The sequence below is a fragment of the Plectropomus leopardus genome, chromosome 9 (genome assembly GCF_008729295.1).
Source record: "Plectropomus leopardus isolate mb chromosome 9, YSFRI_Pleo_2.0, whole genome shotgun sequence".
In the NCBI taxonomy this organism is placed as follows: domain Eukaryota; kingdom Metazoa; phylum Chordata; class Actinopteri; order Perciformes; family Serranidae; genus Plectropomus; species Plectropomus leopardus.
The window spans coordinates 9428601-9447521 of NC_056471.1; the positions used below are offsets into that span (position 1 = coordinate 9428601).

The 18921-nt window shown below is 39.4% G+C and overlaps 1 protein-coding gene across 1 annotated transcript in view; it reads right to left on the reverse strand.

Moving 5' to 3' along the window:
* Window positions 1-18921, reverse strand: part of tenm1 (teneurin transmembrane protein 1) — a 219912-nt gene that overhangs the window by 64198 nt on the left and 136793 nt on the right. Inside the window, 7 exon segments of the mRNA XM_042493760.1 lie at window positions 2443-2463; window positions 3235-3487; window positions 6023-6086; window positions 6088-6167; window positions 14956-15241; window positions 17345-17606; window positions 17700-17819. Of these exon segments, the coding sequence (XP_042349694.1) occupies window positions 2443-2463; window positions 3235-3487; window positions 6023-6086; window positions 6088-6167; window positions 14956-15241; window positions 17345-17606; window positions 17700-17819 (1086 nt within the window).

Genomic DNA, 18921 nt, shown 5'->3' on the forward strand with positions numbered 1-18921 from the left:
CCATTAGGGTACTTTTAGCTATCTCAGCCATTTATCTATTTCTTAAAGCTAACAATTTCAGCTGTTTATCTAGCACATTTAACGATCTATTTTAATCATACTTTTTTTTAGTTTTTCCAACTCTTTTTGTTCTAACCATTACCTATCATTTATTATTTCAAGCTAACTGTTTTTACTAACTATTTTTAGTTTCATGCATCAGTCCATGCTGTTGGAGGTGCAAGCACCAGGCGAACACATCAGTGGTGGAGGTGAAAACTGCAAACACTAACAAGGCACTTTTTTGGTAAATGTCATCCAAGAAGCTGTAGCACGCCATGAACAGAAGTTGGAGCTTTGTGGACTAAAGGATCGTCAGTACAGATTGCCTGCTGATGTTTACTGATTCCCAAATGAATTAATGAAAGGCCACCAGTTAATTTGAAACATTTATGTTTACCTGACTGCAACTCCTAATGCCTATACTGTGAAGCTGGTTATTTAGTACAGGAACTGCTAAGAATGCGTCACATAAAAACACTTAAAGTAATGCCAGACTGTTGCTGCTACTAAAGCAAAAAGTGGAAAAGAAGTTAACGACTTATGAGACCTATCTGACCGAAATGTTGCGTTTATAATTACGGGAGCCGAATGTTATTTTGTCTTTGGTTTTTAATTCCAGTAATGGACACACAGATGTCTCTTGTTATTCTGAGCTGTAGTAAGAAGGAATGCAATCAGCCATGCTGTCAGCTGTCCAGGGATAAAATAACTTTGCACAATTAAAATGCAGCAAAAAATTATCATCTTATTTAGTGTCATAAGTGATCTTCTGTTTGTTAGAAGCTCTGTTTTAAAATAAGACAGGAAATATAAAGGCAGTAATAGGAATAAGGCTGGCAATAATTCTACCGACTTATAAAAGTGTACGCTTTTGTGCAAAATATTGCATTACATGATTTTTAGACCTGTTTTACAGTATTAAGTACCCCTATTTTTCCTCATGTATAATTGTTTGCCCTGAAGAAGACCAGTTTAGCAGATAACTACTTGTAAGAAAATCATTAATTCAACTTCCAATAAACAAATAATTCCAATAATTAAATATATATATATATATAGATGGAACTACTGTCATAATTTTTAATGACATAAGAGTTTAGCCAGTCCTGCACTACACCACTTCACCAAAGTTATGAACTGGCACTGAAGGAAATGACAATAATTCAGAGTGAGAAGCGATTCTCAACTCCTGTAGCCTGTGTTTACACCTCCAACACAAGTTTGCACTGTATTGTGGTAGAGCGTCCTTTATCCATTACTTTTAAATAACTGTTTCAGCTCATTCAATTAGCTATTATCCAGTGCGACTTACACTAGCTAGCTGTTTTAACTTGTTCTCAAATGCTAACTAGTTTTCATGCACTCTTAGAAGCAACACACCGTGTTTGGGTGTTATAACAGACTGGCTGGCTGTATCTTTTCAAACTTAAACACTATTTCATCAAATTAGTTGAGCTGCTTAACAAACTGCGTGCATACCCCCTGGCAACTGCTGAAGTATCGCCTGAGGTACAAGTACCCCTGGTTGGGAATCACTGATGTAGGCTATACAGAAGAAATTTATCACGGTTTGTGCATCACATGCACGTTTACATTTTCACGCTTGCATACACATATACACACCCACCCATACAGCACAACCACAAACACACGGCCAGGTTATCCTTTTTGCATGGTTGGAAACTTTGGCATGCTAGAGATATGGCATCTTGAAAAATCCTCTCTTTTTTCAAATCGGATAAACCCTCTCTGTCTCCCTCACAAACACCCAGAAACACACACGCCACCCACACACACACACACACAATCGGCTTGATATAACCCCTGATAGTGGTGCACATCCACACAGACACACAAACATCCACACCCACACACAAACCCTATAACATCTGTCTAATCTTCTGTTGAACATGGTGTATCGAGCTCACACCACCATCAAGGCTCGGGGCCAGGGACGATGTCAGGGTCATGCAAGGCCTCAGGCTTTTAGCCCGGCTCAGGAAGTGAGTGAACTGCTGCATCCTCCAAACAGACTTCCAGTAATCCTCTGAAACATGAAATCCTTGACATTTTGGCCGATTTCCAATTTACAAATTTAATATCGCCTAGTGAAATTTAAATGGGGATTTGATATATCTGACTACAACCTGAGTCTATGCAGATTTTGGGGCGTGGTGTGTTTGTCAGAAGAGGGAAAGTCAGGTCAATTTTAATTATGCAATGTGCAGCAACAAACCAAGATAAAGTGCTGCGAGACATTTTGCAACATGGCCTGTCTTTTCTCCTGACACATTTTCTTTGTGTGTGTGTGTGTGTGCGTGTGCGTGTGTGTGTGTGTGTGTGTGTGTGTGTGTGTTTTGTACAGGAATATAAAAGGAGGTGTTAATCACTAGTTCTCACCTGTGTCTGGTGTCCCGGTTCCTGATAATAGGCCATAAAGGAGCGTTTAAAAAGGAGAAAAGAGAAAGTTAAAACAATCATTTGTGATACTAACGAGAGTCACTCAGAATTTCATAGGCTACAATGAGTCAATTTTCTCCTCATAAAGTGAGATTAGGGTTGATTTAGACGGCTGTATTGTTTCGCATTAAATATTAACCTAAACAGGAAGCTTTTTGGCATTTCCTCCCAGTGGACAGGGAAGTATCAAATACAGACACTATGAAACCTCCGTCTGAACCAGAAATATTAGTCAGAGATACAATAATAACGGAGAATGAGAGAGTAAAGTTACATAAGGAGAACACTTTACAGGACAAATGACTGTGCAATCCCATCGAGATTCTACGCTTGAGAAAATACAGAAATAGAGAATGTAGTGCCTGCAGCGCAGTAGGAGATATCATCGTCATAATCCACAGAAAAAAATATCTTTGTTTCACAGCAAAGACTTTCAGCTGCTCTCACATCCTAAAGAGGTAGATTAGAGTCTGTGATGTCTGAACCTCACACACTCTGCTTTTGCATGAAGACAAACTTCAGAATGTTTTCGGTTGAGATCAAACAGATCACAACCGCAGATGCCAACCAGAGCTAATGCCATACTAACCCATATCAGCCGAGCTAATTTTGTTCTAATTGTGCTAAAGTCAATCCGATGCTCAAAATCCCACTGCTCCCCGCTGTGGGAGATCCCTATCAAGATCACTCTACTCTTATCGCATGCATACACAACAGGATCAGGATGCTCACTTGAGTTCCAGTATGGTCCTGGTGTATCCATCAGGGTGGACCCTGCGGATGAAGTTGAAGTCCCCCACGTACAGGGAGCCGTCGGGGCCGCTGGCTAGGGCCACAGGTGCAAACAGCATCATATCCCGAGCGGCACCGCTGCAGCTCGGACCGCAGGGGACGCTGCGGTAGAAACCATTCCCCATCACAGTGCTGATAACAGGAGGCTGCTGGGAGAGGAAGATGTTCTCCCCATTTCCCTTGTGAAGGATTCCTGGGGAGGGACGAATGCAAGAAAAAACTCAGAGCAGGGTTCAACAAGGCATCAGCTTTTGACTGCTGAAGCTGAAAATACAGTTGGCATTTTAAGTCACCTTGTATTTGGAGTCATTAAGATACTATGCAGTTATACATCAGCTTAATAATGAAAATGTTGATGAAAAGTTTTATCACATTAACCTAACCTAAATTCTTTGTAGTTTGTGTTTAATCTGATACTTACAGAATTTGAGTTGGAATTGCAACTTAATTTTCTTTGCCATAGTCTCTAATGTAAAGTCTGTGTGCATGCAAGTAATCGCACCAATGCAAGTGCAGCGTTGTCACACGCAGCGTTTTCTGCTTTCAGTTCTGACTGTAACAGCAATATTTAGCATTACATATCTCTAATGCAACAATCATTTTAAAAGTATCTATTTTGAGGTGCACATTTTGCAGTTTGCAATTCCTGTTTTTTTTTTATTTGTAAAAAAAAAAAAAAAAAAAAAAAGCAGTTGCCACAGCCAATGGCAACCTGGCAACCATTATTTTTGAGACATGTTAAATGCCTTGAAAAAACACAATGTCTCAACCAGGCTCTTATAATGGGTGATAGGGTCCTACTTGAACAACTTCAGCCAGAGTTTGAAGTTTTGGTTATTTCACATGACAGATTTTTTTTTGGTCCTTGTCTGACTGTCTCTCACTGCACTAAAGCCGGTGGGAGTTTTTAGAAAAATGTGTCACTTACTTCTCTGCACCAAACAGGATTTAGCAATATTTTAATCTAAATATGATGACAGTTGTGGCGTTTTGCTGATCAAAGCACACCCACAACACCCTTACAAAACAGAGTTTTTGAGTGTTGGACTTACAACTCAAACAATATCTAATGTTATTGGAATTCTCTAGTGTGATCATCCCACATTTACTAAAAAAAATTTGAATGTTATGGAGATGAAATTCAAATTGAAAGCTTTTTTGGGGGGGCGGGGGGTTGGTGTTGCTTTGTTGAAAATGTAGTATAGTATTACAAAAAACTGCACCAAATTTGAAAGGTAAACTTAATAAGTAAGACATGTATAAAAAGTAACCACGGTAACATATTTACTGGCCTCCATGCTGCTTTCTACTGTTTTCAAATCTGTTCTCCAGACCATCTGTGATGTCAAACCTGACACATCAGGAAAAATGCATACTTGTCTGCTGCAGAGCCATGTACACAGCCCTGGTCTAGTGGCAATGGGAAAGGAGTCTATAGCCTATTTGAAGCCGGTTTTCCTGTCTTTAACTCATTGAGTGCCATACATCATTCAAAAGCCAACGCTTGAGTGCCATTGACGTATATATACGTCAAAATGTGTTTTCGGCGGCTGACACAAGAGGATGCTCTCACGCTCCCTGTGTGTAATTTTGGGGCTGCTAGGATTCGTAGTTGTAGTACAAAAGACGGTAGATCAAAGCATGAAGTGGAGTAGCCGGTATCAGAGAGCAGAGTGATCTGTACGGAGGTGATTTGAAACTACAGCAACGGAGCTACATCAATTCAATATTGGCATAAAATGCCCCCCCAAAAACGGCGAGGGTGAAGTGGCCAGTGTCGTACAAAGCAGGCCCGGTCGCCCGAATACTGCAGGTAGGAATAATGGAATAGGACTCCGGTTTTATTTTGTGGGGTTTCTCTCTCTGAACTGGGGCCATTATTTGTTGCATTGTGCTGTACTTTGCATATTTACACATTTACACACATTTGTAATACAATTTTCAGATGTATTTTATGTCATTGAAGGCAAAATTATAACATTCAAATCACTGTTTTGCTTGATAGACTCCCTTTCACAAAAATGCATTTTTCTCAGTTTTCTAGAAAAAAAAAGTGGTATTTTTGATGAAACTAGCCTCTATTCAACTTCAGATAAATCAAGAATGGAACAAGGTGCAAACAAACGTTTTTTCACCAAATAGCTCAAATGAAAGAAGAAAGGAGAATGTCTTCTTTCATTTGAGCTATTTGGTGTTTTCAGAGTCTTTGTACAAAATATTCTGTGCACTCTGGCACAAGCAACTTTCCATTATATAACAGGGCTGGCACTCAATGAGTTAAAAGAACTGAATATATGTGCAAATATTGGTGGAAAAGGGGTACTAGTTACCTGGAGTCCTTGCTATCTTTGTATCATGGACCTCGATGGAAATCAAATGGAAAACCTTTGACTTATTGTGTTATCCTTTACATTTTTCTCATTCTGTGAGATTTTACATAGTCTTTTGTGAATGTCAAATAAAGTTGAATAAAAATACAAAAAAAATTTGATCCCTTTAGTATTTTTTTTGGGGGGGGGGGGGGGGGGGGGGGACATTGCATGTTATTTAGTCAAAGGAAGCTTCAAATAAATTTTAGTGTCACTTCTCAAGGAAAAAAAAAAAATCAATTTGGTTCAATTTTTGCATTTGAAAATAAGGTGTGACAGCTATCCTCGTTATGTCAAAAGCAACACCAGACAAAAATATGAAAAAAAAACAGAGCACATTTATATTTGTTTGTTCTCACCACTGCGTATGTTGAGGGCATGGTGTTTGTCCAGAGACCACCCTCCCAGATTTGAGGGGACCAGTTTCAAATCCCTGCATCAGAGCAGTCCTCCTCTCCCATTGGATAACGCCGGGACATGACTCATACTCGTAACCAACAGACACTGAAAAGCAAAACACACAGAGGAGGGCCAAGAGTTATTCACAGTAATAATGATGTGCTGTAGATCTGCTGTGTCTAACACTACAGTCTATGTGGCAAAATGAATGTATGTAGTGGTATTTGTACAGAACTCGACAGCCAGACTTTACATACAGGCACACACATTGCCCATCTCTCTCTCAAAACTATACTGTATTGAGTGGTGAGACAGATGAAAGGCCTGTGGCGAGACCTCATCAGTGTGTGTGTTTGAGAGAGAGATCAGTGAGAAGTGGAGGCGTAATCAGGAGGAGCCCGTCTTCATGAAGGAGCCCTAGAATTAGCTGCTTGGCCTCTTAGTTGTAATGATACGCTGTGCAGCTTCCCACTACAACTAACAACTATCAACAGCTTTTTTTTTTATGGCTTGGCAGGATTAAATATGCTTCGACAGTAATTTACCACTTCAGACTTGGAATACGTTTAAAAGGCAGCAGGTGACAAAGCCGTGGGAGTTCTTGAAAACATGTAAACACAAAAATACACTTACATACATGTTATTCTGAATCACACAATCACACATGCATACAGAAAGAAAATTATGCTACAAGTCAACAGTCTTGGTGGGAATTAACTGATTGCATTTATTCAAGTACAATTCCAAAGGATTTTTGTACTGTCTATTCTAACTCCAATACATCAATCTGACAGCAAGTTACTTGTTATGCTGAAGAGTGAAGAATATTTTTTTAATTAAAAGAAAACGTATGATTAGCTTATGAGACACTTTATTACAGATGACATCACCCAACACCAGTAAAAGTATTTAAATGAGCTCTACCTCTACCAGTGGCTACATACATTCTGATAAAAAAAAATACCCAATAGCATAATATACTATAATATATATATCTGAAGTGAGCTATTATGCTCCAGTAATTTATAACAAATTAAGTATTTCCATTTTCTTAATAATGCTTCTGTGTAGTCTTGCTTTGGTAAATTTTTGAAAGCATTTTTTTTGTAACGCCTAATGGAATATTGTTTTACTGTGGAATACTTGAGCAGGAATGAAAACTCATCAGGCTTAAAAAAAGTGACAAAGATGGAAGGGGAATCAAATAAATATCAGTTGTATAATGTGGCTTTAAAGACATTTTGGCATAAGGACATAGGGAAAAATCCATTACAGAATTAATGTAATCTTCCTTCTACAAAAGTAATGTAAGGAGGACATCAGTTCATGGCACAAGAAAAAAACCCACACCTTCCTCACTCTGCTTTGAAACATCTCTCCCCTCAGGCAAATGGTTTAATTCCAAATTGTATCAGCCATGCTTATAGTAGTTTAGCATAAAGAAAATGGAACCATCAGGAACTAACATTAAGTAAGTTGGGACTGAGGAGCTCCACTCATGTATTAACAGACACCATTGGTACCTTATTACCGTTAAACAAATAGTCCATGGGGCTGTTGTCAGTAACATTCAAAAGGGATTTGGAAAAACATGTACACCTGCCAACGTAGACTCAAACAAACAATAACAAACACCTAACGTTACATCTAAATTGTGATTGTTATAGTGTTTGCTAAATCACTATAATTCAACCTTATTAGGCTTAAACGGAAAATTTCACAGAAAGCTGACAAGGTTCCATGGCTGCATTTTGTTTAAAGCTGCATTCAATTTTTTGGCCACTTGGACCCAGCAGAACAAACTTAATGCACAACACTGACATATTATCCCCTTATAGTCACCTTGTTGGAAAACAGTTGCTTACTGACAAAAAAAGTAGACACAGAGCAACACTAGCATTTATTTAGAGTCATGCTTTTGATCAACTGACAGATGTTTAATATTCATTCTTCTTTTGGTTACTAAATATCTGGCTGTTTAGCAGTTAAAGGCTTCATTCACAAGCTAGTTGCTAACTTTGTCTTACTGTCGTTTGATGCTAGGATTGAGTGTGGTGAGTTCATCAGAGCTTTTGCAAAGAAAACAGCAGCCTGCTGTGTCTAGAAACAACTTTGATGATGTTTGTTGGCTGGAAAATCAAAATAATGAGCTGAAAGACACTAAAGCGTCAAGCTGAGAGGACCTGCAGAGTTGGGTGATTATTCTCTGTGGTCTTGAAATAACACTCAGTAGTTCATAAGTAAAGCCTTTTAAAAGCGCATTCCCAGTTTTATATTGCTTTGAGTGGCTGGTGAACAAGGCTTTCATTAAAACTCACTTTTTACTATGGAGGAGTTTAACCTGAATATAAAGTGGTAATTATATCTCTCCTTATGTAACACAATGTTTTAAACATTTTACTGTTGTTTTATGTAATGTACGAAATGAAAAAACACTCTATAATGTACCGTATAATTAAAGCAGTAGGAGTTCAAATACAGTCATATTGTTAAAAAATAAAACATTGCTTAAATTAAGATAATGACATACTGTACAGTGAGGACAGCTTGACGTGTCTGACACAAACATGGTAGAAGACTACTTGTCGTCGTCAATCACTGCTGGCACTGATCTTTCCCTTTCTTTATTGTAAAGCAACATGCATGTGAATGGATGGGCACTCAAGGGGAACTGGGGAGCAAAGCCAGCACAAAGACCAGTAGAGATGGTGGAATACCTAAGTAGGGGCGCTCACATAATGTACACACTCAGGAGATTCCCTTTAACGTGGAGAGAAACTCTCAGCAGCCACACGGGGCTAACTTAAATCTCCAACTCAATGCTACAATCGATAAAGTGATTGGGGAGGGAAAATAATGGGTAATTTGGGACGCTGGGGATTGTAAAAGAGAAAAAGAAACCGTATAGTGTTGGACAAAAGTTCTTAGTCGAGGAACTGCCGCTTAAGTTCATTCAAAAGGTTCATTTGTTTCAATTCTGTCTGTCTTCAGCTCTGATAGGCTTGTGATTTGGAGTTTTTGAAGGACAGAAAGAACTGAGGGGCACTGAGTTTAAATTTATATTGAATTAAAATAAAAATGAGTGTCTTTAAATTTAACATATTCGAGTTGTGTAGTTTTTGACCCTTGAAGTCACATTGCACCCCCCTTGAAGAGCCTGTTTCATGGCCTGGAAATCAATCCATCCTTATGAAAATGCATCAAAAGGTTGCCATAAATACATTGCAGTCAGCAGGGACATTGTCCCGCAAAAAAAAAAGAAAAAAAGAAAAGAAAAAAACCTACAATAAAACTGATTTCATTTGAGGAACAAGGCTTTTCCAGGACAAAACGGGCAAAGCAATCTCAAAGGGAAAGTGTCAGTGTTTTGAGAACTGCTTCACAACTGAATATTACTGTAGCTATATTACAAGAAACGACACACACATGTACACACTCTCTCACAAACAATACACGTGCAGTACATAAACGCACACTCAATATCTCACAGGTGAAAGCTTTCATTCCCCTCTGCTGAAGCCTCAGGCAATGTGTTCACCCCAGCAAACAGAGCATGATCTCTTTTTCTCTTGCTCTCTCTGGCTATGTGTGAGCACATGGAGTGTGTGTGAAAGCACACACGTTGGCGGCTGCGTGTGTGTGTCTGTGTTGTTGTAACAACAAAGCACCAGGATTCATTAGTGCGGAAAGGGGAGTGGGGGGCTGTAAGGGCCTAAAGCTCCCCAGTATGTGGTAAAAAACATGGTAAATTTGAAGGATAAAATGGTTTTCTACTAAGGTGTGCAGATGTGACTGCGGAACTTCACTTCAGCTTAACATTTAGAGGTGCTGATCAACATTAACTGTCCACCGAAAAATAGCAGCACAGAAAATAACATAAGGAAGCATATTTCTCAATTAAAATAGGCTTTATGGGAAAAAAAGGGACACACAGTAAGCGTCAGGCTGCATGTTATCTGTATATCACCAGGCACATTTATGCAGAACTTAGTGCTTTTTACACTGCATGGTAGATTTCATCCTGTAAATCCAGTGTTTTCTTACTTTATTGAAACTGAATTGTTGAGCTTTATGTTGGTATCTAAGTGACTCTCTGTGCGCCGCAGTGGGAGGAGAGGTTCTGTAGAGGGTGTAGCAGTGCCAGTCTAGCTGTGCACTGCAATCTTGATGGCACCCGCCTGCTCCAAGCAGGTCGACAGCTCATCATGTTTGTGTACCATAACATTTTGGTCACTTTATTTGTCAAAACACATCCGCACAATCTCATCTGAAATCACACAACACCCCTTCATTCAAGTTTTGTTCGCTTTCCACTGTTATTCTACGATTTTTAAAAACGGATGACGTGATGACACAGAAAAAAGTTTTATTCTGGTAATGGCACTAATGCAAACGATTAATGAGTGATTTTTATCAGCTCTATTGAAGACATGTAGCTAGGAAGTTCTTGCCTTTAACCCTTTGAAACCTGATTAAATTAACTTGATGTATTTTAAAAACTTTGGAGAAAGCATTAAGAAAATAAGTAAGAAATTACCCAAAATTTCAAGTAATTAATTTTAAAAAAAGTACAAGGCAATTATCTTAAAAAATAAAAGGAAAGTCGAAAGCAAATTCAGAAATAACCTAAAAAAAAAATGCATAAAGTGATGACAATAATGTAACATCATTTTAATTATATAATTTTATATAATTATGATAGTTATAATGTAGTTTTCTGTGCATTTTTTCTTAGCTTTTTCATGTAAAATCTTATATATAGTTTCCAATCGTATTTATTTTATATGTTACATATGTGTCTCCTGTATTGTATTTTAATATATATTATAAAATTCATAGTTATATATATTTTTAAAAAAATGGAATTTTCTACATTTCTTGCCAAGTTGTTCAATGCCTTTTTCCCTATATTTTCTAGAGAAATCGAGCCAATTTGTCCCTAGCAGTCTCTCACTAAAGTGATGGTGCACACTGTCAAGCCACAATTATGCTCAGCAGACCGACTGGTTTTATAAAAAAAGCATCACACTGTTGCAAAATAACCACAGATGCTGCCGTGCTCATGTGCACATAAAATTTGTTATTATGATTAATTATTCCACAGTTTCTACTGCAAATCAACAGGCCTGTTGGAGAAGGACGCATTCAAACAGTTCCAGGAAAATTATGGATCATTTAAAACTTCTCTCTCCACTAATAACTCCCCCAGGACGGTCCGTTCCTGCCAGTCTTTCACTCTGTGTTTTCTATTCAAAACACAATGAAACTGGGGTAACGGCTGCCTGCCTCATCTTTTTTAAATACGTGTGGCAAAAGTGTCGCCTGAATAGGTTTGTAATTACACTACAGGCAGACATGGGGCTGTGGTGAGCAACATGATATGATAGAGACGGTTGATTTTTAAAACCCTAATTTATTTGTGGATCATTACCAGAATCACGTTTATGGCAATATGAAGACTGAAGAGGTAACAATTTTGTTCCAAGCAATTATTTCTGCAAACTTTAAAAATAACTCAGGGAAAAAAAAGCACACCGCAAATTAAAAACTTTCAAATTGTTTACACTATAATGGTATTTAAGTGTTGATGTTTACTGTATGGATCATTGTGATGACAAATAAAATTGCACACTATAACACATAAAAAAGGTGACCACTGCGTCATTAACATGCCCACAGAAGGGAATCCAGTGCTCATTGTATTATATTTGAGCTGCTGTATTCGTATTTAAAGCCCTGCAGGTCCCAGAGAACAGCAAGTTTCCTCTGAGGGAAACTCTCCACCGGTTTCTCAAACTGTCGGTGCATCATGCAGGGAAGAGCTCTCTGATAAAAGGGGGATGAAAGTAATGAATATGATTGGCTATGGTTGTCACAGCCTCTAATGCACCCTCCTATAATGTATGATAATGTATTCTTTCTGATCCCACCCTCTTCCCAAGTGCGCCACAGGTGTGCCAAAGAAGCCTGGCCGCAAAATTACCAAAAGTGGGTTTGGCACGCTCTTTATGCAGTGGGCAGGGCGTGCCACACTGTGATCTGGCAATGATGAGTTCATGAAAAATAAGTCATGGTGTTCTTGTGCAACAACAAACCCACCATCGGAAAAAAAAAACCTTGATACGTATCCTGCCCTAATATTTCCATGCAATTTTTCTGACTTCACTATAGAGAATGTACTAAATCTGTCAGTTGTTTCTTCTAAACATAAACGGGCGTGTGCACGTAAGCTGTTGCGTGAATGCACGTATCCAGGGCAGCCCCCTCCCCTGCTGAAAATATGTTCCAGCACATGCCAGGAAGTATAGAGAGGGAAGGATCAGGGGAAAACATGAGAAGAGAGAACAAGGGAGGGCAGGGGAAGACAGGACAGAAGCAACAAGGGAGATCAGAGAGAATGGAGGAAATAACAAGCAGGGAAGAGAAGAAAAGGGGAAGTCAGTCGAGGACAGAAACACAGGAAACACAGTGAGGGTAGAAGAAGATGGGAGGCGAGTGAAGGGGGTAAGAAGGGCAGGGAGGGAGGTGGTTCAGCAAAACGGGGCAAACAAAGAAAAAAAAAAGACAGGATCATAGGAGCTGAGAAAGGTGAAAGATCAGGGGAGAGAGCTCTAGCAGATGAAATGCAGCTATAAGAGATAAGGAGAAGTGGGGCTGGATCAGGAGGAGAGAGAAAGCCGAGGGATGGAGAGATGCAATCTTTGTACGAGACCATACACTCGAGTGGACAAAGCTTCTGGTATGCCTGCGATATCTCAGTGCTTATGGAAAGCTCTCTCTCGCAGCTCCAGTGTTTGTCTACAACCTTCCGCTAAAAAAAGCGACGAGCACAGAGAGCAGAAACATTATCTCGCAAATGACAGATAGAAAGTTCACAAGTTTAAGCCTCGATGGCATCTTTAAAATGGCTATTTTTTTGCCATAATGAACGGAGGGTGCAATAACACTAACAGTTTTACATCCAGTATATCTTTTTGTGCACAGGTGAGAGAGGACATCAGGTGGGAAAAAAGAGACAATGGGCCTCATTCCTTGCAAACTTTCCATGCGCATATTTGTATTTTGCACATGCACACATTTTTCTCCATAGAGCCAGTTCTGTCAAAACTGTCAGGAAGGGCAATCTCCCTGCCACTGCAGATGATATCTTTACTGCCAGTTACTCTTCACTGTATTTGTCGGGCCATCCACCTTTCCATTCTGTCTTCTGAATACCGTTCCAGTCTTCTTTGCTGTCTGAGGGTCTTGGAAAGGCGGTGCAGTCTAAACTGCTCACTGTTCACCTGTCCGCATGAGCTGCTTCCCAATTCACTCATTACACGTTTTGAATTATCTGACTAATTGTATTTGAACTACAGTGAAAACTTCCAAACATGCTGGTAAATCTACAGTTCTCAAAGGCAATCTTCAATCTCTCATTGCACAGCGAGAGACTGCCCATTAGCAACTGGTTGATTACCTGCTGAGTGGTCAATCACTTACAGGACAACTTCCAATCAGCCTTAGTGTTAATAGAGATGATGATACAATTTCTGTTCTAGTTTTGTTAGATTTGAATGTCTGACAGAGTTATCCAAAACATCTTATTTTAAAGGGTTGAAAAGTGGTAATCCATTGTATATTCTTTTTTTTTTTTTAGTATGCATCTGGTCTGAAGACTTTTCACTGTATCTCTCAGCTGTTATGTCTAGAAATACAATGTCAGTAAGACCAAGCTGTTAAAAATGAATTTTCCCTCGGACACCTTAGCCCCGTCTCAAGGAATAGATATATATATATATATTATGAGAAGTGTGCTTATTGGTTGTCTTGTTGAGGGTTTGATGAGAAGATCTATACCATTCCCACGTACATGCATAAATTATGCAGTGAGAGCAAGGAAAAATAAGCTTAGCTTAGAATAAAGACGGCAAAAGGAGGGGGGGGGGGGGGGGGCAGCTAGTCTGTCTCGCTTTAACTTTTGCAAATCCACCAATTAACACCACTTTCACATCCCTCCATTGTGATTGAAGAATCCAAAAACAAGGAAAGTTTTGTGGTGAAAATTCAGCAAAACTCCATCAAAACATCTGTTTACAAACTCTAACAAAACTCTTGCAGTATAATCTAAGTATCACTTATTTATGTTTAAAAAGTTTTATTCAACCCATATTTAAGGAGGTAAGTACCACTGAGATACAAGTATTGAGCCTGTAAGTATTTGAACTCTGCGTGTACATTCGACTGACCAAAATACAAACGCAACTGCTGCCCCTGTGTACTACTCATCCTTGCCTGAGACTGTTTATATGGACGTGTTTTAAACAGTAAGATTTTGGCAAAGATTTGGTTAGTACTGAGCATACGACTGGATGAATGATACTTCTATTATGTTGTATCAAGTTGTGTGAGAGTTTCTTACCAGATGTTTTGATATAGCTTTGCTGTAGTTAAGCGTGGTCCCCTTTAACCTCGATGTATTGAGAATTTTCTCTGTTTTTGTTAATCTTTTGTTCACTGTGGAGTCATGCATGAAAAACAAACTTTTTGTCACAAATTCAACATAACAAGGGGTGAGCAAGTGACATACAAATAGTCAATTTGAATATGAAGTCCTCCTTTAAACCCTGGGAACACCAAGTATGTAAAGTATGTAAAGAGATAAATACTTAATTATTCCCGAGGGGAATTTAGGCATCTAGTAGCTTATATGACAAAACACTGACACACACCAGGATGAAAAATAGAATCATAAGATTAAAAACACACACAGCTGTGAAATAGTCTTGCCACTGGGACTACCACAGAGAGCTGTCAATGACTGTGTGCACTGATGTTTCCTTACTGTTCTCTTATTTAATTAAAATAAGGAAACATTTGAAATGAGGCTCATAATAATTTATATTCTACCTACCAGTAGCATGAGTGAGGCCCCAGACCTCCTGGCCATAAACATCAGTCTTGTTCCACACCAGCCTGTGGACCAGGCCAGGCCCAGCGGGATACCAGCGCTGGTACAACCTTCCCTGGACGGATGCACGGACATGCACCTTGGACAGACTTCCCAGTGGGGAGATAGGGGACAGAGGGGAGGGAGGTGTGAGAAGGATTCTCAGCAGGGAGAGGTAGCCTGCAGCACGGGTACTCAAATAGTTCAGCTTCGTAAAGGCTCCTGGGATTGAAACTTCTTCCTGCACCGCCTATGAAAAACAAAGGGAAAGCAGGATGAGAAATACAGGTGACGGAAGGAGATAAATGAGATAACATTAGACAGAAAGGTGTAACATCATCACTTTGAATGTGTAAAATGAGCTAACTTGGACTTCTGACAGGTACAGCAAGAAATTGCTCTCATGGTGAGGTGCAGCAAGTGTTAGCTACATTACAATAATAATCATAAGAATGAACATTTTAATGAAGAACATGATGTTTCTTTCTTAAAAATTACTTTTTAATGAATGAACTCTGAATGATGACATCTGCCTGTGACATGAGGGTTTTCTTTAACAGAAAATTAAGTTTAAAAAAAATAATCATAAATCCTCTACCTGCCAGACATAAATGAATAAAAAGCCGAACTCATCTCTCTGATAAACAGTAAACAAGCTGGTGCAGCAAACATTTATTCATCCACTGTAATATTTCTCATGGCTAAAATCAGATACCGTTTGAGTCATTGATTACCCTAAATCAAATTATCTCGAGGACGACTATCTCTGACACATTTTCATCAAAAGTCTAAAGGCTTTGATTCTATTTCTTAACACAGGTGAACACAGTGGGTGTCACTAAGCTCACCGTGAACACTAAGTATTGTTCTTTTCTATTTATTTTCTCACCGCCTGTTTGTCGTCAGGTGTTATTTGTTATAAGGATAAAATGTTCCCTTATTTTGACAATCTGTTCATTCCCAATCTCGTCTGATTTTGTAAAATGAGCTTGAACCTGTGCAGATGATGTGCTGTGGATATGAAAGATAATATTCAGAGAAAAAACATCTCTTTCTTCTGCCACAAAAAGGATCTTGTGATCATGGCACATATTGGATGTGACATTTTCTGCGGTCTATCTTGTGTCCAGGTAACAAGAAAACAACTTTCTGTGTACCGAGAATTTTAGTTGGAGCTGAAATTAGGTCAGGGTGAGGTTTTGGTCACCGGGGAAAAAAAAAGCATCTTTGGAGTCACGACAGAGGGTAAATATATAATCACCAGTCTGACCTCCACACCTGACTTTCAGCCACCTAATTTGCTTTCGTGGTGGGAAAGTATATGGATGGAGTACAAATTTGCATTTTGCTCATTCCTTATTTGCATGATGCAAATACGAATCGAGCTAAATTTACAAAATCCTGTGAGACCAGGTTGGTTTGATGCTGAGCTGTAACAAATTGAGTTGAAGCTTTATTCTTTCTGCCTGTCATCTGTAGACAAGAAGCAGTGATTTGTTACATTTTATATTGAATTTAAGGGGATAATTCAGATTTTTTAAAAGTGTGGTTGTATAAAGTACTTACTTACGTACTATCCAAAATTCAGTGTATTACCTACAGTAGATAGCGGCTGGCACGCCCCCTGTTTGGAGAAGCAGTCACAAGTACCGCCACCGAAGCTAAGCAATGAACTGCTGTGGGGAGGGGCAGCAGCAAAACTTATTTTAACCACCTAAAAAAAAACATTATCAGTTTAAGTGTATGCTGTGTTAACAATATTTTCACCACTTTACCTTACTGTGAGACAGGGGAACTGAAGCTGTTACCTATGCAATCATCAAATACACCAGACTCCATTGATATAAAAAGTAATTTTACCTTGCAGAACACCAGAGTTGCTGCTCTACTGTTGCCTCCATTATATTAGTTTGTTGTGTTACTGTGTGACTTTAGCAAATCACAACTAACCATTTAAATCACCAAAGTCACACATTAACAACAACTAATATGATGGAAGTAGCAGTAAACCAGCAGCTCTGGTGTTCTGCAAAGTAAATTTACTGTTTTTTGTCAATGGAATCTGGCTTCGAAGATAGGGACATAACGGCTTCAGTTGGAAAGGGCTGTCTGATGGTAAAGTAAAGCCATGAAAATATTGTTAAAAAATAGCATACACTTTGAGTTTTTTTTTTTTTTTCAGATAGCTAAAATATGTTTGCTGCTGCCCCCGTCCACAGCAGTCTGTCTCCTAGCCTCCAAACTGGGGGCTTGCTGACCATTGTCTACTGTAGGTAACACACCAACCATAAATGAGTAAATCATACAATCCCACTTCAAAAAATTCAAACTACCCTTGTAAGTAGTTTTGTACCTGTAGCTCAGGTACTGCTGGCCCCTTCTCTGCACATGCTCCAGTGTATCTGGGAAGCGGATAGGGCAGGACCAGCGGGTAGGGACTCAAAACGCTCCTTATGTCACATTTAGGAGCTTGAACTTCCTCCCTGGACATGGTCACCTGATCCAGAACCAGGAAGTTGTTGTTTGGTGTCCAAATGGTGCGTGTCTGTGGCAGGAAGGGTGGGCGCTGGAACATCAAGGTCATGGACATGGCGCCCAAGGTCACCAGGTCAAAACTAGAGTTATATGACACAAAGACAGAGTAAGATTGGAGCACAAGGAAAAAACAAAACATTTATTTTGTGTATTTTGTGCATTGATGTCTGTACCTGCCATCCTGCCTACTGATAGTGAAACCATACTCTGGATGCTGTGGGAAGGTGATGTTGACTCCAACCAGAGGAGAGCCGTCCTGCAACGCGACGCTACCTCGAATCACAGCCACCCGACTGGAAAAACAAAGGCGGGAAGCAGGGAGGGAGCATGCGAGAGAGATGCACAGAGAGAGGCAGAGATGACAGGTTTACAATGATGGAGAACATAATGATTGTTTGAAGAGACAGAGGCATATTGTGACGCACTAGCCAAACGACCTTGTGTGCGAAGAAAAAGCAACTGCAGTTATTCTGCACAGTACAATTCCCGTCTTTTGCACAGAGAAATCTGCCAGAGATTGCCAGGATACAAGGACCATAAATATAGCTTCACCCACAGTAAAACCTTTCAACACCCTGTCATATAAAAAACAAAACTTCCACATCATGTTTATATTACAGTGACAGTGGTACCTGCAGCAAAGAAGGCTGTGTAGCTCTTTAAATAGACCTTAAACCATCAGTCACATCCAGACTATTTTGAAATATTCATCTTGATATTGTGGGTAAAGTGTGAAATACACTGCTCAAATCTGGAATAATCGCTGAACTGGTCAAATGAAGACAGATCAGGACAGACGCATGTGTTGCACACACACATATGCACACACATTCATTGATGGAGCCTATCTGTTACTCCAGAAGAAGGATAAATGACGGATGGAGAGGTTTCTCCGGGTGGCTGCATTGCCCCGTTTGTTACTCCTGTCCTGAAAGCTACCATCGATTTCCCCTCTGACAAAAAACTGCCACATAATTAATTTATTTGTTTATTCGACAAGTAAACCAGGGGAGAAAAAAAGGCACTTTGCCATTTTTCAGAGGGATCACTTTGTGTTTCCATTCAAACTTTCTAGGTCATCATCTTGCCGGTGAGATGTATTTTCTCTCTTACATCGTACTGAGAGGCCACTGAAAAATTAATGGGGACACCTTTATGACTGGTGTAACTGAATGACACATGAATACGTAACAAACAAATACTCTGCAGTTGTGGCCTGACACTGATACCGGAGGACGATGCTGCGCAGTGTGACTGCTAATATCCAGGGGAACACAGATCACTAAGCACAGGCATGTGAGCACATGAAAAGCCTCATTTACATGCAAACACACACTCATTAAACAAATAATGGCCAATGGACGATTCATCTCATTAATACAGATGTTTTTACTT